Here is a 16,158-nt window from a genome sequence, read left to right as displayed (position 1 = left end):
TCCATATCACAGAAAACACAAAAATAATAGGACAAACATTTGAGATGATACAAAATTGATACTTATATTAAACACAAGCATAACATTTCTTAAACTATGAAATATACAACCTACCGGCAAAAACACATCAGATATTATTAAATAAATTCACCCCGATGACCCACTGAATATTAAGTGTCATTTTAACATTTCCCTATCTAGAGGGGATAAGTCTGTTGAGCTGTGTAATCACAACTATACATACTGTGAATTATACTGAGGTTGCTACAGTGGGTGTTCGTGACTGAGGGCATGTCACACATGCCAGTCTGTGTCCTGCCCTGAACTTAAGTATAAATAAAAAGAGAAACACACATACACACATTATCAGCATGCTTGAGCTCTTAAAGAGATTCTGATGCCATAATAGCTGTAAAATCCTGTGTGATTTATTATATAGCAGTGATGTAGCTGCTGACACAGCCTCTTACACACACACACACACACACACATTCTCTCACAGGGTGATCTGATCTCCTTGGGAGATGCCAGACGAGCGCAGCAGCAGAATGATTGGCGGTGGCCCTTTGTACTTTGTGAATCCGCAGGTGCAGCAGATCCCTTACTGAGAAGAACGAGTGTGTGTGCGTGTCATCACAAAGGCCTGTGCTGTTCTGCTTGCTGCACTCACACATCAGCTCATCTAAGATCAGATCCTCCTTTAAGAGCACCAGCCTTACCAGCTTTCAGCCAAACCACAGCATTAAACAAGGCTGACTGTCCAAATCCCACAAAATAACTTGAAAGAAAGAAAGAAATAACAAGAGCAAGAGCTTTCCTCTAAATGTTGAGGAATAAACATTTAATTTACACATTTATAGTTTATTTAGTTTATGATGAAGCCAACACTCTGAATCAGTACCGGTCTCTTGAAAAGGTGAATAAAATTAAAACGGATGCCAGGAGATCCTTGTGTAAATGTTATTCAAAGCCTTTAACTTCTCCAATTCTATCCAATTCAATGGGATCACTTTTCAAAACACAAGCTGAAGTAGATTTTTATGCTTTCTAGAGAAAATGTGAGTAATGTTTGCCTGTGTAAAACTCAGTGCCAGGTTGTTGTAGGTGATTGCTAGGGCGGTGCTATGTGGTTGCTAAGACGTTCTGAGTGTTTGTTTGTTTTTTACCAAGAAAAACATAATGTAGGTGAGCTATATCTGATGGAGGGTAAGTTTGTGTTGGATGTGATACTGGTTGGAACTTTTTCACTTAGTTGGGTTTTCTGAGGTAAATTAAAAGAATTTAGGTCACTATCTCTAATGCAGTTATGAAAAAAACTAAACAAAAAAAACAGCAGAAAATGTTAAGAAACGTCTTACAGGGCAGTTGTACCACAGCACCATGCATTAAAGCATGACAAATAGGGCCAATGTTTATCCTAATCCTTTAGCAAAAGATTAAAAAGATGAACGGTCATTTATCTATAAAACCTTGACATAAAAGCTACAATGAGTGAATCCAGTACTCTATGTGTGTGTGTGTGCCTTCAGCATGGAGTTGGTCACTACTCTTGTCAGGGCTGGTTACAACTCCCCCACACTCTTCCAAACTTTCTCTATCTCTTCAATAACTCTGTGGCTTTGCCGGCAGCCAGAGGGGCTGAGCTTAATTATTCTTGGATGCAGCATAGAAAAAAAGTCAAGCCCTTTTCACATTCAGGTTTTTCATTCATGCATTGTGGTACTACTCAGCCATTTCAAGCCTGGCACAGTGGAACACTTATATCAGGCTGTCATTCATTTTTTATTCCTTAATTACTACCACAATACGCTTCTAACCAACTTTCCATGCATGACCCCAACCACTCAAGGATTTCAACAAAACTGCGGCCCTGTCATCATACAGTTACCAAATGGTTCTAATGGATCTATTCCAAAACATATTGTTTGCTCCCTCACTGTCATCTAAGAAAGCATCACAACTGAAATTGAAGAAGGGGTTTTCAGTGTTTACAAACAAAAGACATTACATTTTAAATAACTTTCATGCAATTGAAATATACAGAATTTTGATTTGAATTCTTATAAAGCTGTCCACAAACCCTTTCAGGACCTTCACAGATCTCCAGTTAAATTCCGTAACTAGTTAGGTTGTGGAACATTTCATGTTCATTAAATATAAGTCAAATATAAATTACTTTAAGAGTGTTAGTACCACTAGGCAAAGTGAGTGAAACTGTTGATCCTCTGTGGAATGGTGGGACATTGGTCTCTTGAAGGGATTCATTTGAGTGGAGTTGAGCCGACAGTGACCACTGTGACGTACACTTCATCATTACAAACCCTGTGGGAATGTAGCCCCTGACAAGCCACTTCCCGCCACACGTACACACAAGCAAGCCCCAGCAGCTGTGTAAGTGTGCGTGCATGCACAAGCGTCTTTGGGCTACAATATAGTGACCTAAATACCTTAACTATTTCTATTCATAAACACTGTACATGTGCTAATGCTATATCACGCAAAAACGCACTTGACTGACCTACACAAACCCACATTTGATTGACCTTGACCTGCCAAGCTAACGTCAGCTCAATAAAAACACGTCAAGAACTTTAAGAAATTTCTCCACATTCACACACATACACATACAGAGGTTTGCTAGGCCAGCGGGAGTAGGGGCAGGTTGGCAAGCCGTGGATTACAGTCTGACAGTGGCCCATTGTTAATTGAATGCCATGTGTGAAAGCTACAGAGAGATTAGTTTGTACAGCTGCTGCCATTTGTCATAACTGCCCTTAACAAGACACACATGGTGTGTTGTGGTTCAAGCCACAAGAGTCCTGGCCTCTTTCTATTTTTTATACTGCCCAATACTTTACTATAGCTAATGAAGATGTTTTAAACTATTTTTAACTTGATTTTTTTTTTTCAATTCAACAGAGAGACAAACAGATCTTTCTACTCTCTACTGCACAGGATATCTAGACTCTCTCTGTTCCATACACCATCACTCTGTCTCTGTTTTCTGTCTAAAGAAGTGCAGCACAAATATTTACAATACTTTTAAGCAATCTAGCCTACTTACAGGAGTGCATATAAAAATAAACAAAAAGTTAAAAAGTAATAAAGTAAAATAAATATACAAATAATATTTCTTTCTGTCTCACATGAACATTATCACACACAAACATAAACTATTTAAAAATGAAAATTTAGCAATCGTGCATTTGTCAATGTAAGGGAAAGGCTAAATATGATACATCCTCTCTCGAGAACAATGGTCAACTTTCCTCTAATCCTTCTTAACGCAGATTCAAAAGTTCAGAGTCTGTGTCTGAGCAAAGGTGGCATTGTTCTGGTGCACGGAAAAGACACTACAAAACATTGTAATGCATCCCCCACTGATGGCAAATGAATGAGCTAGAGGAAATTCCAGCTGGCAGTTATGGATTGGGATGTTAGGTTCGGGGGTAAATGTGGTCAAGCGGGTATCAGGAAACTAAAGTGAGGAAAGTGAAGCCAGGACTAGTTTCCAACCCAATAATCAAAAAGCCTACTTTGACCTATAAAGTGTCCCCTTCCTGCATGCCTTTACTTTTACAACCTATGACGTCCTCACAATCTGTTTTATTGATCGTACACTGACATGGATGAACAGTAAAAACACAATGTGTACGCCTTTGACCCAACATATTTGTAGTAAGTATGCCTTCTCTGTCACGGCAAACCTTTTTGGACCACATCATCACATTATTATTTTGGGAAAGAAGCATAAAGTAACTGTGGGTTCAGGGCCTATGCACATGTAACAGTTTTAATTACAAACTTCCACGTCTGAACTCGGGACCCAAATCTGAAGTGCTTCCACACAAAAATATACTGGCAGTGCTGACAAATGCCATGGCGGAGCTGCAGTTATCAAGGCTGTATGCTCGATTTTGTCTAAATGCAGGCTTCAGGAACTGAAGTGTAGGCGAACGTGTGTGTTTATGCATGTGTGTGTGTGAGAGAGTATGCATGTGGGTGGGTACATGTTCTACTAAAGTCAGAGAGACACAACGGGGGAGAAGGAGAGAGAGGGAAAAAACAGCAGCTAGATTCCTGGGCCAGCAGAAAGGCAGGCCAATTTGAGAAAAATTCTAGTAATCTGGAGCCAATGCGTATATCCTTTCAGTGCAGGCTTTCATAATGAGGCACATACGTAGCCGTTAAAGCCCTGTATTCATTAGCGGCCCCGTTACCGGCAGAGTGTGTTTAATCACAGCCGCCCAACTGCTGGTTCTGTAGCGCTTTGCGTTTAACACACCAACTTCCCAGAACCTTCGGCCCTGAACTGTCACCAGATAGGGCAAATTACAAGAACAGACTTCTTCAGAAATGAAGAGCTGAAAGCCGCAACAAGTTCACAGTCAGTGACAGGTGGATATACACTGGGGATGTCAAGAAAGAGCAATATTTCACTTACTAATACTAAAATAAAAGATTTTCATACTTAAGATAAATTATGAAATCTCACTACAATCAAAATAACTGGAACTGCAGTGCAGTTTAAAAACAGATAACCTAAAAGACCTGTTACGCTTATAGAGAAAGTCGCTCATTGCTCTTAATTTATTTTTGTTCTTCATTATTGACGGTTTATATGACTAGTTACTTAAAAAACTGAAGTAAGGTTTAAGCAAGTAATACCAGGAAAGCTCTAGCCATTGTTCTCATTTAACGTGTTAATATTTAACCTTTATAATAAAGGAATGTGTTTCACATATTAGTTTTACAGGGGAATCGAACTGGTATCATAAATTGTGAAATCACATTGGTATTGGTTTTGCACTGCTGAAATTGTGCATCATGCAAACACTAATTTAATAGGACTATAACAACTCTGCTCATCTTTGTCGATTAACGGTAAATTGTGGCGAATATTTGTTCTGTGGGTGGATTACTAGTGAAATGAAAAAAAATAGTAACTCCCATAAACCTGCACAAACATGGCTCAGAAATAAACCTTGTGTTACCTGAACTTCTCTGTACTATCAGGTCTATCAATGATCTTCTTGTTCTCCCCAGCTCTTTCTTTTTTTACAGAAAACTGCCCCGTTTACAATGAAGCCATGTGAAAACAGGATGCTATTATCACTCGGGGAAAGCGGCTGGAAAAGCAAAGTTTTGACATCTGTCGTTCCCATGATTGCAGAGGGTTAGTTTTTATGTTGACCTACCTCACAGGATGTCCATACAGAACCCACTGGGCACTCAGCTACAGAGAACTAGAGCACTTATGTGACTGTACTTGAGGGACTAAAACTAATTACAGACCTGGACAAAAGTGTACTTATTTTTTCAGAAAAACAACATTTTTACATTACCCGAAGCAACATCATGATGCTATGATGTTTTTGTACATGATTTTCAAACAGTTGCTATGCAGTTGCTAAAGTCTTCTGAGTGGTTTTTGCTTTCTTTCTATGAGTTTGGTAAGGTGTTCTGGACCCTATATATGGCATGGGGCCCTTCTGTAAAGTAAAACAATTTTATGCCTGACTCATTAGAAAAGTTATTCTAGATGTAGACGTTTCTCATGTAGACTATTTTTCATGACCAGTCTGACTGAAGACACATTGCCCTCTCAGGCACAAGAAGGTGCCTGACCTTTCCCTGACACGCTAACTTTATTATTACACCTTTGTACACCATTGTTGAATTAGAGATGGATTTTAATAGTCAACCAATCAATAAGGCCAGTAAAGAATGTGTGACATGTGACTAATGCTTCTGGAGAAACTTTTAACCCCACACAAAGTTATTCATAATGTGTTTTACGTCTTAGGGGCCATCTTTTTGACAGACTTGACCCCATTGTGGCTTCCCAACTCTTCCACACTGTTACCTCTGGGTCGTCCGTCTCATTGGCGGGGGGTACTGTACCAGACACCACAAAAGAATAGACGGCCATCACTCTGAATCCTGTCTGCCATGAAAAGACCTCGACTGTGGGCCGAGGGGGGAGAAGTCACTGTCTCCCATGGCAACCTCCTCGATTGTCTCTGACCTTCTCTGGCAGCTATTCATCGGGCCCGTCCCCCTAATGAAGGATGCCCATCAGTGTAGGGATGTGAAAGACACTGACTGTCCCACCACGGAGGAATCCAGACTCTCTCTCTCTTCATGTCTGTCTCGTGTCCTCTTCACTTCCCCAAGTCTCAATATGGGTTTCTCTGCTACCTTCACCCTAAGCACCCTCTGTCTTTCTCTTTTGTCTAGATTTCCCTGGAAGATCTCCATTGGCACAGCTGCCTGATAACCATGTTTGGTTAGAAGAGGCCATTATAGAGTGGTGCGGGGTCCAGTCTGGGTTTTTTTTTTGGGGGGGGTGTTGGGGAAGACCCAGACACCCCATACAGTGAGATACAGTAAGGGAGGATGAGGCCATCCGTCTTCATTTTGAGGGAAGGAGGGGTCAGTGCTGGTTCTCTTGTCAAGAGGGCCCCAGGGATAAGCAAAGTTATCTGGGTTCTCACAAAGCCTCCGTCTGCATCTATGATGTGGAGATGTATAGAAGCTTTGAGTAATGCAAGATAAGTCTTTGTTAAAAAAAAAAAAAAAAACAAGCCAAGAGGGAAAGCAGGAAATTCTGTGCCCCCTCAAAAGAGAGTTCATTTTCCAACATACTTTCCCATTTTTTCATGATAGTAGACTCTGGCATTTAAGTCAACATTAATGATAGGCTGCACTTCCACCACGTTTGATAAAACATTCCAAAGGGAATATCCCTTCTCCCGACCACACACTCAGACACCCACTCAGACACGGGGTGAAGCTGCACCCACACTGCAGCACAGACCCTTCCACACTCCTCGTAACCACAGAGATTTATGTACACATTACAGTGTGTGAAAGAAGACGAAGGAAGTTATAGTGTGCTTGAGCCCAATGGTATTCAGTCAACACACACATCAACTGTTTATAAAATCTAGAATACAGCACCTTAGACGGAAATTGTGTTGTGAAGAAGAAAATTAACTGACAGAAAGAAAGAAAGAAAGAAAGAAAGAAAGAAAGAAAGAAAGAAAGAAAGAAAGAAAGAAAGAAAGAAAGAAGGAAAGAAAGAAAGAAGAAAGATTTGTTTTTCTCTTAACTTCTTCAAAAGCAACTTCAGAGTCAACAGATAGAAAGAATAAAAAAATGAAAAAACAAATAAAATAAAGAAATAATGAAAGAACATACTTATTAACAAAACAAAAAAGACACAATGAAAGAAAAAAGAACAAAAGAAAAACACTGAAGGAAGAACTCAAGAAAGAAACTATAAAAAAACAAAATACATGAAAGAAACAATGAAAGGAAAAAAGAAAAACAAAAGAAAGGAAAGAGTGAAAGGTAAAAAACAAACAAGCAAGCAAGAAAGAAAGAAAGAAAAGCAACAGGCAACAAGGTAGAAAAGAAACAAAGTGCAAAGCATAAGACAGCCAAAAGAAAGGAGAGAGCGAGAGAGAGAGAACAAATGAAAGGGTGGGGGGAGATTTCCTTTGCGGCAGCATGTGGAGTAACAGTACACCGCTGAATTGAACCAACACCGAGGCTGAGAGGAGAGACTAAGGACGAGGAGGGGGGAATCAATAAGGGAGGCCAGAGAGCTGGAGGGAGCTCTAAATGGATTAGACTAAGGGAATGTGTTCGATAGGTTATGGCTTTTGCGTGAGCTAGTCACCGCAGGCCATGCAGAATACTAATCAGTGCTGCAGTCTCTGCTTCAGAGACATCACTGCATGCTCAGCACAAACGCACAGCGACCTCATCCCCCTCTGTTTTCCAGCTCCTAGAATTCAGAAGCATCTGTAGATTTGTATGGCATATTTGTCCACAGTATTGTTGTGGATCCGAAAGTTTTCCAGTAACATTCCTGTGATGCTTACATCATAAATTCATCCATTGGGCTGCTTGGAGTAGAAGGGGATTGAGTTCCTTCAAAAAAAAGGTGGATGGTGGAGGTTAAATAAGGCCAGCATATGTCTGTCTTTATCTCTGCTCTGGTATTTAACAGCCTGCATGAGCTGTTCTACATATATGCCACCATAAAATTGCAGCTTACATAATTAGAAATGTACTAGTAGCTAAAGAAAAGAGTGTTTCTGGAATAAAAACCTGTTTAATCCACCTTTTAGTACAGATTCGCAAGCAAGAATAAACAGAGATGCAAAGAAATGTGTGTTTTAGTTAATCAGGCTCTTTAATCAGAGCAAACTCAGCAGAAAAGAACTCACAACACCCACAGGCCACTAAGATTATCTTCTGGATTGAAGTCGTAGTGGCAAATCCTTTCACTGTTTCTCCACCGCTACCCCCCTTCTTCCTTCTCTTTCCCTCTTTATGTTTAATGTGGCGGTACACCAGTGTACTAAAACATCAAACAGAAGCTATTGCCTTTCATTTCCACAACTGAAACCAAGTCGTGCGTTGTAGTTCTTTTTTGAAAGCAAAGCACCAACAAATGTGTGGTTCAGAGCAGAAACCAAGAGCGAGGGAGAGAAAAAGAGGGAGTGGAAAAAGAGACCATCTGTACTGATTTTTGGGAGCGAGTCAGTAGCTGCGGGCCATCAAGTGGATGTGCTGAACACTTTTTTGTCTCTCTCCAAAAGGACAAACTCTTGACTGCCTCTGCCATAAGGACTCAATGGAAACAATTAGCAAATAAATAAATAAATAAATGACTAGACAAAAACAAATGCTGTGGCCCTGTTGTATTCCACACACATGTAGTTCTGTAACAGTTTTCCTAGAAGTTTCAGTTAGGGCCCCAAATTGTCAATGGTCAATTTATGTGTGTGTGTTTCGTCTCAGCCAGCTGCCCCTTTAATTCTCACTATTACAGCACACTGGAGTTCATATTGCGTCTACAAACACTGCCAATGGGGATGATGTGTCCCATGGATGTCAAGAAAAAATGTAGTGTTTAGCATAGCTCCATATAGAGATAAAAACATGAGAATAGGGATGGTAATTGTAATGAAGTTAACAGCTCTAGTCATTAATGATTCATTAGTACTTGTAAAATTAAATGTTTGGGAGGAAATAGAAATACAGTTCCATGGTCAAATTGTAAGATCATTTCAAGGAAAACATATAAAATAATTCTTACAAAAGGTGCATTTACAAAGATTTTAAACAGCCTCTTTAAATGCACAATCAATACATGTCAGTATTGTCCTTTACTATATATTAAACAACCAAAAGTGTTGTTAAATATTTTATTATTTTTGTCATTAACTAGGATGTGCACCTTTAACTACACACTGTCATATGAACAAGCATGTACATGGACATAAGTCTCACAATTAGATGCAAACTGTGGGTGTATGATTAAATAAAATAAAAAAGGACTCATAAGAAATGTTTATTCAGGAATAGGTCTACACTGGTTGTGTAATGCAGACAAATCCAATGTGCTGTATTTTGGCTTTATTTAAAATCTTTCCATAACCCTAAAATACCTCTTATGCTTACACAATAAAATTACACAAACTGTTCAGCGTTCAGAGTTTTCTCTAGTGTCCTTAATCAGGAAGAAAAATCAAATGGCGGTTTCAAGAATAATTCTGGTCTAACTTTCCATGTATGTGGATATCAGGGACAAAGTGAATTAGATAGGAAAAGACAGACAGCAGAAGTGGAGAAACCACAAGCTGTACTTAGTCACTGACAGAAGTGACAACCTCTAGGTCATGTGGCTAGTCCTGACCCTGCCGTATACTCAGCCAGCTGGAAAACTAGGCGCAAACAGCTCTTCTACAGAGCGCGCACACACACATGACTAATAAAGGCCCAATGAGAAATCAGTGTGTGTGTGTGTGTGTGTGTGTGTGTATTTGTGTATTTGTGTAATGGGGGCTCTGGCAAGTTGAGAGAGGGAGTTTGATGAATGACCAGCTCTTCTCAAGGAGTTGGCAACCGCTCCACTGACCCAGGCATCCAAATGTCATGAGTAAGCTGGGGGTCCAGGTGCCCCCTGAAATGACCCTCTGGCCTGCCCCCACGTGCCGCACGCTGCCACCTCATTTTTTTTTTTTTTTTTTTTTTTTTTTTTTTTAAGATCTGTTGTGCTCAATTAAACTTCACGTGACACATTCCGCATCTTTAGCAAGGTCTTGACACCAGGGGCAAAAGCTATGTCCTGCAGTCGTAAAACAAGACCTCTTTAACATGCTAGAACAAATGAGAAATAATCCACCCGACACCAGAAAAGCAGCCAATAAAACACTGACTACTTCACAGGGGACCAAAATAACATTGGGGAGTTTGGGGCAGGAAATCGCAGCACCTTTACACTGTTATTGATACAATGAGCTATTGTGATTGTGTAACACCTTCTAGTTGTTGAGTAACGCTAGCTGTGCCTGCACAAAAAATCTACACATTAAATGTTAATTTATTTTCTTAAATTACTTAGCTTTACAATAGGACAGCTAGGTGTTTGAAACAAACCAACTGCCAGACCAATGTAAATATTTATGAGAGGCTTGAACCAGCACTTAATTTACACTGGCATTTTTGAGGTTTTGTGTAATGTCATATGTTTAGGATAGTGTAAACACTGAGATAAAGGTTGTGAACATATTCCAGAATGGAATGGAAAATAAATAGCTTAGGTTTAAAACAAAATAAAAATGCTTGTTTGATATAAACCGGCTGGTCCCATTTCAAATCTATTTCTGCCCAGTCACTGTTCTAGTATAAAAAGCCTACCATTTTTTGTGCACAGTATAAAATGCAGCAGACGCAAAAACAAAGGTGCATTATTGAAACCTAAAAGGTGTCCTGGTAAATGAGAGTCATGATTTATGAGTGAAAAGAGCATCACTTCACATGAACAGACTTGGTTTGCAGGGACTAATGTGGAATTAGAGAGTGGTAACTTTAACTAAAATGTTTCAAAGCAAAGATAACTGCAGCTTATAGAAATACATTGGTATAGGACAATGTAAACGATAATCACAAACAGATTCAAAGTATCTTCTTTTCATTACTTTCTCATTTACTGGAAATGCAATTAATCGAAAGTAAATTCTGCTGAACTGTTTTCACAGAGAATAACTGATCTTGATAATGTTATAATTATTTTACAAAAGAATGGAGCTGAACAGCGCACGTAAAGGTGCAGGCACAATGGCATGGCCAGACTTGGTGAAGTGCAGAAGCAGGGCATGGCACGATGCCCACCAACAAGCCTGCCGCCCCTCATTCCTGTCCTCTCGACCACCTTTTCAATGGGTATTCAGCTGGGCATTTACTAAGCTGCTATTACTAATGCCGGCAAGTCTGCTAAGCCTAATACCAAGGCAAACTGTTTGATGTCCTTACAGATGCCAGGTGCAGCAATTAAAACACCTTTAAACCAGAAAATTTAAACCAGAAAACACAATCATTTACAAATTGTACACACATAACAGTAGTTGTGTTGTAGTGTCAAAATACTTACAATTATATTGTGAAAATGTAAAACGGTTGTTGTAATAGAACATGGTTTGCAGCCACCTTACAAAGAACCCTTCGCTGACATACAGACATGAAATGTTTTTTGTTTTGTTTTTTTTTGTTTTTTCAGTTCTTTCTTCAGTTTCAAATGTAATTTACTTTTTTCAATTTCACAGCCAGGGACCACGACCACAATTTCTTTTATGATGTGGGTAAAGATTTCTTTTTGCTTCACATTCGATTTGATTTTGCTTTATAAAAGTGAATAATGTCAACTGCCATTCCACTGCCATCAGGAAACTTTCCTCCGTGCTCACTGCATTGCGGATGCCAACTAACGAATCAAAGGCATGCAGCAAGCAGACAAAGAGGGTTTGATACCAAATCCTCAGTCGCTGGCACTCTCCCTACCACTCTCCTGGCACAACGCTAACAAAATGGCCGCCCTGGGTGCACTGGCACAATGCGAGAGCATTGTCTAGAGATGGGCGCTGGATACTAGAGGCAAAACACGCCGCAATGGCATGGTAAGTCTTTAACAGAGAACCCAATATTTATTTTCTGACACTAATTTACTTGATTAGTTTCTTCTCTTCTATTCTTCTTTTTTCAGATTATAAAAAGGTTAGAAATATCTTTAACATTTATAACATCAGTCAGCAACATCAAATGATTATGTTACACAAATAGGTAAAATCATTTGAAGCTGTTAGAACATATATACAAATTACTCATATGTTAAACAACATTATATATATAATAAGAAATATATAATAAAGATATATATTTATTATATTTATTTATATATTTTTTTTAAAAACAAGAGTAGTGACTATGATCTATTAAAAGCCGTATATGAGGGATTTAGGTTGCCGTGTGAGTGCCAACAGGCGAATGCACGCCATCTTACAAAGACACAAAAGAGATTCTGATGCCAACCATGGTGCCAGTGGCAACCATTATTGTCCCTCCACTCTGCCTTCTGCTTACCCTGGCACGTCAGTTTCACAAAATGGAGGTGCCATGCCTGACGATAAACCAACTCTTTGTGAAAACATTCAGATAGTCACAAAAGCAACACTTTTATAATATTAAAATGTTTTTTGTTTTTGTTTTTTCAAACAGAAAATTACTTTAAGTGGAGATAAAAGGAATAGTTTAAGTTGTAGCATTGCTCATTTGTAAATCATTGTGGATAAAAGTTTATGCTAAATAAATAAATGTGAAGGTAGATGTAAGTGTGCTGATTTTTCCCTTTACTTTGCTTTAAAAAATAAGAGTGTTAAATGATCAGAAATTTACTGGAACAACTCTAGCTAAGAACTTGACAATAAAAAAGGGGGACATTTTTAAAAATACAAAAAGATTTCTGTGAGAACGTTATTGTGTAATTGTGCCATTTACAGAAATTCTTCACATTAGGAAATCTATATTTAGCATATATTAATATAATGAGGGAAATGTGTATGTTTATATGAATCATGCTGAAATGTTTGTTTCTAGCATATTCTTACAAGTGCATGTGATTCCAGAGCTAATAGACTTTTGTCACTTTTATATGCCAACAAATTTGTGAAATGTAAAATCTTTAAATATAAACATTTAACACACTGTTTAAATGTACAAAATTAGATGTTTTTTTACTTCCCTTGCATGGAACACAAGAAATGTATGCCCTTAGTCTTATATACATAACAATTAGACATTTATTTTTATTTTGTCTTCACACCCTTCAGTCTGCTAGTTAATAGTAGCACCTAAATTCAATGAATGTTATTTCCCAACCTCTCATCGGACTTACCTTGGTCCTGGACGTAGTATGCCAGAAACAAGTCCAGCTCTTTCACCGAGACAGTAATGTGGTGGGGCTGGACGCAAAGTGCCGGGTTGGTGCAGTGCGGGGACTTGACCAGCCGCTCCCCATCTGTGCTCTCCAGCGGAATACCTTTAAACAGGATGACCATCACCAGGTCCAGCCGCCACACTTTATCAGCCTGCCTCAGGCAGTCGATTCGGCGGATCTTGCCCTTCTGATCGGGATTGGAGAGAATGCAGCATGGGTGCTTCTTGCCCGTTACACTGAGCACAAAGTCTTCCCGGTACTCCTGCCGGATGTCCTTGCGCAGCTTGGCCAGGAGACGGGACGCCCACTTCTGTTTGATTTCAGGCTTCTCGCTGAGCAGCTCGTCTTTCACGGCCCGTTCCTCATCCTTGGACATCCGCTTTTCATGCTTTTTGAAGTACTTGCGCTTTCGTGCCTGCAGGTTAAACCAGGTGTAGGCTATGGCACGGACATGAGGAAGCAGTGCCTCGATGAAGGGATGAAATTCATCCTGAGAAGACAGAGGGAGGGAAAAAAGAGAAAAATTGAGCAGGAGCAGAAGTGACCTTTTGGCATGGGTTCCCGTCTGAATTAGCCAACAGCCCGTGTAGCGAAAAACAAAAAAGGATAAAAACAGTGCAGAAATCATTTCAGATAAAAATCAATTATTAGTAGATAAAAGTTATACAAAGGGCCATTTAATGGCCCAGAAAAGCATTAAACAGAGTTACAGTTACAAATACCAGTTGTAAATATATTTTTCTAACTCTAGCATTCCATTTCCTTCTTTTAAAGAACTTTTAAGCACTAAAGTTATTTCAAATGAGATTTTAAAGCATCAACATGAAACGTTCATCTACCATCTCCACTGCAATGGCAGGCAGCGCTGGCCTGCCTGCAGGTGTCGAAGGCACGCTGAAAAATAATGCCACTGTTTACTGCGTCTGCCCACACCGTGCCAGCGTAGAGCAGACAGTTCCAGAATCACCAATCACTCACTCCCCTTTTCTCTCTCTAACCCCCTTCTCTCACTCACTCACTCTCCTTCTCCAGCCATGCTCAAAGCACCAGTCCGTGTGTTGGCACAGGAGAGCATGCATCCCACCCCCTTCCCCCCATACTTCCAGATCTCTTATCAAAGTGCCCTGCATTCCTAAAACAGCCCCTACCACAGAGCCCTGCAGAACCTCTCAGAATCCTGGAAAAATGAATAGATAGACAAGGACAACTGAGGGCATGATCATCCACCACACTTGCAAAGACATCACAACAAATGGGGACATGTCTTTTGTTTAAAATGAGAGTACAAACCTACACAAGGTCAGAAGTATTGGTTAAAGCTTTTAACTAAACATGGTAGAGTGAAAAAAATCTATTTTACACCTTCAGGTTTTACTCTTTACTATAAGGAGGTGTTTGCTGTCCTTGGGAATCACTTAATTTGTTAGCATTAATGTACCACGATTATACCAAGGCCCTCTAAAATCAAACCGAGATGGACAATGAAAATGGCATCTTGGCACAAAAGTCACATTTTTCAGGCCGCAAATCTGTTTGAGTAAGAGTGGCATTAAAATGCCAAACCAAAACTAAAGTGGCCCGACTCATCAAAAAAGTGGCACAGCTAATTCACACTTGCTTTTTGTCTTCATATGCCTCAACTTGTTATATAGCTTTACACTACAAACTGAGCAAACGCAGATGCCAATTTTACAGACCATTGAGTAACATTTGCTCATTTTTTTCCACACATACACAATCTCCTCAACACCCCATCACCAAAAGAAAAAGTTTTAATATTATCAAGCAATTTTAATCATGTTTTAAAACAGAAAACTTTTCACACTAAACACTGAAAGACAAATACTACCACTTTCTGAAGGTTCCCTTAATATTTTTTTAATGCAAGAAAATAAAACTAAATATTTAAAATATCAAAATATCAATATAAACATTGTAAATTCTTATCAATGAACTAGAAGGTTTAAAAAGGTAAAAAGACAATGAGAGCAAGTGTGCGAGAATCTCAACACAATGAAAAAGAGAAGACCACCTTTATGCACGCAAACTTTTCTGTATTTTTTCCACTGTCACATTGAAATATGAACAAGAACTGCAGTGAATGGATCTAAGAAGAGTTAAACCACATATTGTTCTGTGTGCAGGCAGGCGGCAGCTCTTTGGGAAACCACAACCAGTACCCCACTGCCTGTATTTCAGTGACAGCCCCACACACATAGCCCACAATCAACCACTGTATAGAAATAAATTACACAACTTTGAAATGCATGTGCAATCCTTCACCCTACAATGTGCAAAATTGTGTGTTGCACAAGAAAAATTATAACTCACGTGTGAGTTTTCACGCTACCTGTAGTGTAGTATTCTCACTGCAAAGTCCTCTCAACAAATTACACACAGTGAGATAACAAAACAGACAGTATGCAAAAAAGATCTTTATTCAATCGGTTTTACTTTACTGTTAGTTTAATGACAAGAAAAGAAATATTTGACCACAAAGAAGCCATGGGACTATTATTTAATTACTATTTTATGTCATATTGTACGTTAATACATTACTAAGGCCTTGCTAGATCACATATCCCAACAATCTAATATTAAATTCATAGTAAATGTAATATGAAATGAAAACACATTTATCTGTTGTCATAATGTTAAATAAATGTCCTTAAAAAACAGACGGATTTTAAAAGTGTAACACGAGGTTGTGGGCTGCGCAGGCTCGAGGTCCTCTGCACTCACCATATCTCAGTCAATCACTCTCTGATGCCAAGGAAAATATAAACAGTAAAATTGTGTCAGCCAAAGCCGGCTGACTCTGTCCAACAGCTGAATCAACCTTTATCATTGTTTTAATCTTAATTCGC

The 16,158-nt window shown here is 39.2% G+C and overlaps 1 protein-coding gene across 1 annotated transcript in view; it reads right to left on the bottom strand.

Moving 5' to 3' along the window:
* Positions 1–16,158, bottom strand: part of LOC141331516 (nuclear factor 1 B-type-like) — a 66,350-nt gene that overhangs the window by 48,884 nt on the left and 1,308 nt on the right. The window contains exon 2 of the mRNA XM_073836575.1: positions 13,250–13,781. Within this exon, the coding sequence (XP_073692676.1) occupies positions 13,250–13,781 (532 nt within the window). The remainder of the gene's footprint in view (positions 1–13,249; positions 13,782–16,158) is intronic.

Source organism: Garra rufa, chromosome 3 (genome assembly GCF_049309525.1).
Source record: "Garra rufa chromosome 3, GarRuf1.0, whole genome shotgun sequence".
Classification (NCBI taxonomy): domain Eukaryota; kingdom Metazoa; phylum Chordata; class Actinopteri; order Cypriniformes; family Cyprinidae; genus Garra; species Garra rufa.
Note: the sequence above shows the minus strand (reverse complement) of the source record. Positions and strands in the feature narration are given on the sequence as shown.